Genomic DNA, 8,831 nt, shown 5'->3' with positions numbered 1-8,831 from the left:
TTAATACCAACTGGTTTTATTCTCTCTTAACAAACAGAGCACAACAGGTAAAAGTAAATGGCTCCCTCTCTGCAGTTAAATACTGTTGCACCGGGGTACTACAAGGAGGCGTGAGCTCCCCAGTTCCTTTTACAGTCTACACAAATGGCTGTACAAGTAGTCACCCGAATAACCATGTAATAAAATTTTCGGATGACACCATTATTTTAAGTTTGCTAAAGGGAGAAGACTGCCCTTCGCAATATCATAGTGAGATCGCCACTTTCCAGGCCTGGTGCGAGAGTAACCACCTTATCCTAAATACTAAAAAGAGGAAAGAAATGATCTTTGACCCAAAGGAGCTGAGAGACCATGACCCAGTGGTCATTGATGACAGCGTTATCGAGCGGGTAAATTCTTATAAGTATCTGGGCATCCATGTTGAAAACTCTCTTAAATGGAACGTCCATATTGACTACCTGTGTGGTAAACTGGGCCAGAGGCTCCACTTTCTTAGAAGGCTCAGACTGTATGGTGTCAGCACCAAGATCATGGAGACCTTTTATAATGCCGTGCTAGAAAGCCTCACCAGATATGGCATGGCAGCATGGTACGGTACACTTTCCGTACAGCTCAAAACGAGACTTGAAAAAACTGTAAATACAGCAATGAAAGTGATTGGCAAGAGAGACTTTGCACCTCTCCAAACAATCTTTGAGAAAAAGGTCATCAGTCTAGCACTCAAAATCCTGAACGACCCATCTCACCTTTTATTGTGATATGATCTGCTGCCCTCGGGCAGACGATACAGAGCGTATAGATGTAAGAGTAATCGCTTCAAGCTCTCTTTCCTACCCACTTCTGTGTTACTGCTGAACAAACAGCCGGTACTGCCCCTTCCCCTAGGTGGTTGTTCCCCACAAGAAGAGCGGGTAAGGACTCAGTCGTAGGAGGCTGCTCACTGCTGCTGTAACCTCCTTTAAAAAATCACGTCAGGTTGGTTTCTTTTCACTTTTTTATGGTTATTTTATTCTCTTAATTCTTTTTATTCTTACTCTGTTTTTATATTGTGTTACTGGTTTTATTTAGTTGAGTACCCCACTGCTCTTGAGGAGGGGCCTGTAGCCTACCTCCTAAAATTGTATTTATTTTATCTTCCTATTCTTTTACATTATCATATGGGAAGAAATTGCAATGAGGGTTGTGCAATAAACCCATGACTTGTGCAATATGCTTACAAGCGATTAGGATGAAGTGTTGAACCAATTACATTTTCTGTCTTTATTTTTATACTACACCGCTTGCACAACTTCCCAGGGGAAGTTTAGTGTGCATGTTAGTCAGGGACTACACTGTATGTTCTCTATGTTTTTTCTGTCTGTCTGTATGTATCGTGTCAAAACCTCTATGTACTTGTGATATGTGGCTGTGTATGGCACTATCTATGCCCAAGACAATTTTCCCCTTGGGGACAATAAAGTTAATCTCATCTCATCTCACTTCTCACACCAATAGTATTTTTGGAGCCCCATGATATCACATCACTTGCAAGTCGGACCTCGGCCAGTAGCCTACTGTTAGCCTGTTAGCCTGATATCAGACTGAATTGTCAACTCGTTACACAGCTGCACCCAACTCAGTGGAGTGGAGTGGGTGGATTGGATCTGGACCCAGGCAAGCTGGGAGTAGGCTACTCTGATCGAGCCAAAACAAGTTGATTGATAGTTTGTGCTCATAAGGAATAGGCAAAGGGAATAGGGAAATATAAAAAATAAATTAAGAAATAAATGCAAATATAGATGGAAATATATTTCCACATTCATTCATTCTTGTGGCACTTTGAATATTCCATATGGCCGGGTGTGGACAGGATACTGGAGACATTCCCACCTGGACTAATTTCTCCAACAGAACCCAGTGTGCTCAGTTGGACAAAGCCTGTATCTAGAGGCAGGCCTATGGCGTTCAGGAGAGGTTTCCCTGTCCTGGTGGCCATCTCGGTTGGCATCACGCTTTACACACTGTCATGGCAACTTATAAATACACAAAGAATGAGGTAGGTAACTCGTGACGTTTTTCTGTACTGGTGTCAACATTTTCTTTGAGCACATGTTGAGTGAATCAGTCTCATGTTTTGGACCAATGTGACTGGGTGTCTCAAAATGGTTTGGCTTCAGTATACCCACTTTCCCTGATTTCTGAATCCAAGTACCCCCTTTACCCGACTACAACATGCTTAAATAATGGCAAGAGACAACTATAGCATATGATGCAATGAATGAATGATAACCCACATTTTAAAGATAACATTAGAAAAAAGAAATGGAGTTAAACACTTTGCAATTAGTGCCTCCTATGCAGATTTATTTAAACATTTCATTCATTTTCGCAAATTATTCTTACATTTATCATTTCCCCTTTCTCTCAAGCACCCCCTATAGATCCACCGCTAGGGGTACGTGTACCCCAGTTTTGGAATCACTTAGAGACATGTGCAGTTGCTTAGAATAAACATTATGACTAATGCTGCTCTTTTGCATCTGTTTAGTTTCCAATTCAGATGGACTGTTATCTCAGGGGAAATCCGACACAGAGACGACACAGATGGGGTGGTTGTTCTGCATATGCCCGTAATCTCAAATCAAAAAGACAACCTCTCCTCAGCCGCTGTGCTGAACGCAACACACCACAAACCGGTCAAGAGGGATCCCACTACACCTGGAGCTACAGCCTCCCTCAAGGAGACTCCAATACCCATCCTCTTCAAAAAGCAATTTAAGAAGCTGCCTCGGTGGGACTTTGAGGATGTGTACAACCAGGATGCCCAGCCCAGACAAACGGTAAGCAGACCCTGCCGCATTAAAGGGATAGTTTTTTAAAGTCTAGCCCCACAGTATTTGCTACACCAATGATGATGTTGATTGGCAGAGTTCTTTCTCAGCAGGTAATTTGACGGAAGCTCACTGAAATGTACTTTGTGTGCACTGACTCAGTCTCAGTCAGCTTCTACATACGGGAAGGAGCGTGACCCCATTGACCGTGCATTCGCTTTTGCCCAACTTTCCAGAGCTACTATGAGGAACAGTGTGGACTGTGCTTAGAAAGAAGTCTACCAATCAACATCATCATTGATAAGTAGCAAATAGGGCTTGACTTAAAAAATGTTAACTAAAAAAGGTGAACTATAGGTAAACATGGTTGATGGGTCTATCTTCTGGGAAAGTGCTTGTACCTTGTTTACCAGTTTACCTCTGTAACCCTGTAGGGCTTCTATAGTGGTGCTTCGAAAAAGACAAACTGAGAAAAACGGTTCTGTAGAACTGAATGTAGAATTGTAGAATTGATTGGATCTGATAGAGGGAAAGTATTGGGTCTGATAGAGGGAAAGGCTATTGGAACAAAGCTAACATGCTGAATATGGATGAATGGGATGGGCTTGGCCTAGTAAGTAGGTGATTATGCACAGGTGGTTTCCTCTGCCATCCAATCAGATTAGATTATATCCAATTTCCTTCCTTCAGTCAATCAATCAATCAGTCAGTGATGATTGACCTGTCCTCTCTTTCGCCACTGTATGCCGCTCTCACCCAATCAGTTTAACAAAATGGGCATGACTACTTTTTTATTTAAATTTTTGCATAATAATTGATAGATTGATCATGTACTATTTTCTCTGGCCCTCTCAGACGTGTCCCCAGCCTCTGCAGAAGACACAGGACCCAAGCTTTAAGCAGGCTTTCATTCCCAATGTGCGTGTGTTCATGCACAAAGGCCATCTCAACATGAGCGAGTGGAACAGACTTGCCCATTTCAACAACCCCTTTGGTTTTATGGAGTACAAGCACGACGGTAGGTTATCAGTGATGTCACTCGAGACTCGATGTCATCAGTGATGATCACTCGAGCAATTATGATGTCACTGATGATGTCAGTGTCTATGACATCATCAGTCAATGTGCGGACTCTACTCTTCTCTCACTACTGATCACTCATTGACGTCATCAGTGATGCGAAGTTGAGCAATTGTGCGCTGCGTATGCCAATAGAGCAGGCGAGGCAGCCGAGCTGCGGGCGAGGCCGTGCAGCCGGCAAGCTGCGTATGCGAGCCCACGCAGCGGGCAAGCAGCAGGGGGGGCGAGAGCGAGCCCGCGCAGTGGGCGAGCCTAGGAATCGAGCGTGGCTGAAAATTGCAGTATTGCATAGTTGAAATGTGTGCGCGCGCTGTGTAATTTAAAGAGTAACTAACCCACCTAAAGGTGAAGCTGATGAAAAGTAGGTTATGGCCAAATGCTATTGGCTGGTCTTTGTGCCAGCTTTGTGGTGATGTCTCCACATGTTGTACTCTATAGACGGTGACATCACCTGGCACCAAAGATTAGCCAATAGCAGACCAGTTCAGTGCCCTACCTACTGTTCACCATTAGGTGTCAGGCTTTAGTTGCTTCTTCAGCACAGACTATATGAATTTGTATGTTTGCAGACGTGAAGGCAGCTGTGGACTTGATCCCAAAGCCGAAGGAGCCACTAGTCCTCCCTAGAGGTGATGGTGAGTGTGTGCGCTGCGCTGTGGTGGGCACCGGTGGGATCCTCAACGGCTCTGGCATGGGGAAGGAGATAGACGCACACGATTATGTGTTTCGGTAAGTGGGGAGGGAGGGAACACCACCAAACCATTACATTGTGGTGTTGTTTCTCTCTGTTGGGACCACTCCCTCAAGTTCTGAATTCTGAATATTTGTTAAGGTGATTAAAAAAGAAATCTCATGATTATTTGAAACATGACAGAGTAAACAGTAGGCTATTAGCTAGACAAGGTTTGCTTTTCAGTCAATTTATCATGATACATTTTCTTTTTTCGGTGAGTTTTTTGAGCCAAGGAAAATCCCTGTGCACATCTCAAAGTCCTTTTTGACGCTCTCCCCGGCAGGATGAACAATGCGGTCACCAAGGGTTACGAGGAAGACGTAGGGAACAAAACGTCGGTATACATTCACACAACCCTGTCCATCGTGACATCGCGGTACGCTTTCAAGAAGTACGGATTCACGGAGATCCCACACGATGAGGTACTGACCTTTTTCCAGACCATGTCGCTAGAATGAAATGTTGGCATTGTACATTTCTGGGATGCACGGAAATGTAGATTATGAACATCTCTGAACCAAAAAAGACATTGGATATTAATGGGATACATGTCTAGCGACGTCTCATGTTGAAATACATCGTTGGTGCCATACGTTGGCGCCCAAGGATTGGCAGAGCATCCCCACGTAACAAGTAAGAGGGCGCCAACCATAACCATAAACAAAGTTGTTTTACTTGCCTAAACCCAACCAAGTTGTTTTACTTGCTTTTAAAACACAAGCAAATTGTTTTACTAGTAGCCGAAACCTAGCCAAAGTTGTTTTATTTTTGTCCGCGGGAAGGCAGCGAGGTTTTAAAATTTTGCGTTTTGTTTCAAATTTACGTTGAGATTATTGATATAAAATGCCACGGAAACGTATTTTGCCGACATTCTGTTTCAAGTTTACGTTGACATTGTACATCCCTGGTTTTCAGACTGCCCACGTCTTTATTCTGGTGATTGGGTTGTCTCTTCTCCTCTTCCTTTGGCAGGGTATAAAGCATGTGATGATTCCTGAGGGTCTGAACGATTTCCATTGGCTGCGGGGTCTTCTCACGAGACAAAAAGTCCACAGTGGAGCATACCGCAACTCTAAGTGAACATCTAGCCTACCTCTCTACACAATCTTAGTGATAACTTCACCGCACTGGTCAGGTGATTACGGAGTATTGTGTCTTGACCATTGACAGTTAATCTTGACCTTCTTCCAGGCCATGGACATATTACGCTGGACAGTTTAATGAGAGCCGCTTCTATGTTCTGCACCCAGACTTTCTCAGATATGTGCGCAACAGGTTGGCCTCCTTTCACCTTTAAACTTGTTTCATAGATTTGTGTTGATTCATGTCTATTAGGCTGTTCAGTGTGTGTATTAGACTGTTCAATATGTGTGTGTGTGTGTGTGTTCGCTGCCCACAGGTTCCTGAATTCTACAAAGCTTCGGGGTAAGCACTGGCCTTTGAACAGACCGACCAACGGGGCATTCACTCTCTTCCTGGCTCTGCATACCTGTGACATGGTAAGTTAACATTACTTAGTTATAATCCATAACATTTCAGTTTTGTTCTCTTGGGTGACACCTATGGCGATGAGTGGTAATTGCAGGTGAGATCCAAACAGTGTTAATGTGACATTAGTCAGTTTGTTCGGCCGTAGTAACCAGCCGCAATGCTAGCAGAGACCGGGAAAAAGTAGCTTGTTATCCTAGTTCAGAGTTGTCGGGAACCTACAGAGAGTCTATTGGGTTTGCTCCGCCCACCTTGTGTCACCACAGACACCAAGTTTATAAATGCTGCAATACTGAAAATGCAAAGGCTTCCATCAATGGGCCATAGGCTCAATCACCATTGTGTTACTCATAGATAGTGACTTAACAGATCTTTATTTAGATGAAAATCTTTGAGATGATAACTTTAACATGCCTCCTAATTATCACTGTGTAGTTTGGTTACCATGGTTAACGATACAAAAACCTAAAGCAATATCAATCAATCTTAGTATTCATATGTCAAAGACTCTCACTCACTCTGTCACTCTCTCTCTCCATCTGTCTGTCTCTGTCTCAGGTGGACGCATATGGATTCATGACAGCCGACTACAGTAAATACCCCAACTACTATGCGGAAAAGCATACTAAAACCAAAGTCATCTTCTACATCAACCATGACCTCCTACTGGAAATGAATACGTGGAAAAAACTGCACGACGCTGAAATCATAAGGCTTTATCAAGGGAAAGGCAAATAAACAAACACATAAAAATGAGAAACTGATTTCACTTGTATTGCTTTAAATTGATAATTTGTTGCGTACTATGCAGCTAAACTTATCAACATCATTAAGGGGGCGACGAAAGAAATCTGAGGCTAGTTTGCATTTAACGAGATGAAACAAAAACAAATGGCAATTGATGGATTTTTCACAAAACGTAAAGACAACATGCGACTGTTGCAAGCTGTTAAGCTGCAGGCTTAAAATAGGCCTCTACAGAAACTGAAGACTGGATTTCCTAAATGCTATAAATCTTTAGGTTATGACTGGAACCCTAGTTATGTGAGAGCATGAGTGGTGACTCTCACTATTGGGTACTCCACTCTTGTGCTTAGAAGCTGCTCTGTCTATTTAGGCCAGCCATGATTGAATGGTGGGACTCCTGTTTCCAGAGAAGTGACATCCTAGAATAGTTTAGGGCAAAACACTAGATGAGATCACCCTCACTTCATGCAAGGAGGGTAGTCTGGTGAGATACAGTCACTCATGCTGTTAGTGAACCAGGGTTATGAATTTCCTGGCATATACTTTGACATAATACCAAGCTGTCAACCTGTCAACCTAACAAAAGAGTTACTGTCGTTCATTGGCAAGTATGGTTAGACGTTACTGGGCTGCTCTGTTTACATTCAGCATTGCCATAACTGTAAGAGGTTGGTATGCTGATATAAGTCTATAAATAGATGCAGTTTATTTAGCTCCAGCCAGGTGGAGGGCAGGGTGCTGTCGAAAGGATTGAGGAAATAATGTGCCTTTTTCGCAGCAGCCATTTTAATAAATGCGCAAGCACTGGAACACCTAAATGGAAGTTGCATGTTCTGCTTGCATCTGTATTACTGACTTTTAGACGCACAATGGCTGGTGTGAAAAAGGTCAATATGAGAAAACGTCTGTAAGGTGTCCATAAGCAGAGTTGGACACTGGTTTAATTCAAGGAGCATAATCCATTTAACTGTAGGCTCAGACTTTAAGCTGTATAATACTGTTGGTTTTGACTGTAGCTCCTAGCTAGCTTTGTCCCTGCGGTGTGAGTGGTGCCGGGTCTAGGTGTGCCTTTAGCAATGTGGTCAATGACCTGTCACATACCACAAACTGAGTCATTTATTCCAATTTCAGTCCAATATGCAGCACCTGCTCGAGACGGATGGACCCCTACTGTTCTGCATAGCACCTCCATTTTGGGCAGGGAAACCATAGGATTGCCTTAGATTAATTGAAATTGTAAGGTGTGTTATTGTTTGTGATTTAAATAGGTAAATGTTTGGGAGACGACGCTTGATGTGCACAGTCTATAGCTCCTGTGATAAGATAAGACACTTTATTGATCAATGTTCAGTGGTGATCAATGCTGTTTTGCAGGCCAGCAATAGCATGGAAATCTCTGAGTCTGTTCTACTGCCGAATATGGGAATGGGACATTATGGCCCTGGAGCCCTCCCCCTCTTAATAATAAAATAATCACATTAATCAAGATTAATAATTTGAAAAAAGAAAAAAGAAAAATTTCTTTTTTTTGGTGGAAAGTAAGATCAAATCTGATCGTGCACGTTTTGTGAATGAAGCCATTCATTTTATGGGAAACAGTGAGTTTGACACTTTAACTTGTAGGTATGTGGCACAGACAAACAATGAATTATTACTATTTTTACAGTAAGCTACCTCGTATTACAAGTTGCAAAAAGCATGTGGATTTTAAGAATAGTTTAATTTTTTTCCCTGTGCAATGACTTGTAACCCATGAACATCAACACATTATCAGGCGAGTAATTGACATGTAAAGTATAAGAACAGTCTAAATCTGGAGCTCCAAGCCTTTCTGAGGTTGCTGCGGAGTTGTTCATACTCACCCAGTTTGTTGAGGCTGTTCGATCGTCTCCAGTTTCCTCCTCACAAAGTCTTGATCTTGGCCCCCCTGCCCGAGCAGACTTGCCTCTTCTCACTCACTTTCATATAGCCGA

General features: G+C 42.8%; 1 protein-coding gene across 1 annotated transcript; it reads left to right on the top strand.

Moving 5' to 3' along the window:
• Positions 1-320: 320 nt before the first annotated feature.
• Positions 321-6,849, top strand: LOC310792917 (alpha-N-acetylgalactosaminide alpha-2,6-sialyltransferase 2-like; the record flags this gene model as incomplete). Its single annotated transcript, XM_083654683.1, has 9 exons — positions 321-594; positions 2,644-2,819; positions 3,666-3,828; positions 4,460-4,619; positions 4,907-5,045; positions 5,596-5,699; positions 5,815-5,898; positions 6,023-6,122; positions 6,670-6,849. The coding sequence occupies 9 exons, from the start codon at positions 321-323 to the stop codon at positions 6,847-6,849; spliced, it is 1,380 nt and encodes a 459-aa protein (XP_083510809.1).
• Positions 6,850-8,831: the final 1,982 nt, after the last annotated feature.

This window comes from Poromitra crassiceps, assembly GCF_964638095.1.
Source record: "Poromitra crassiceps genome assembly, chromosome: 18".
Lineage (NCBI taxonomy): Eukaryota > Metazoa > Chordata > Actinopteri > Beryciformes > Melamphaidae > Poromitra > Poromitra crassiceps.
This window is presented reverse-complemented; position numbering and strand designations above follow the sequence as displayed.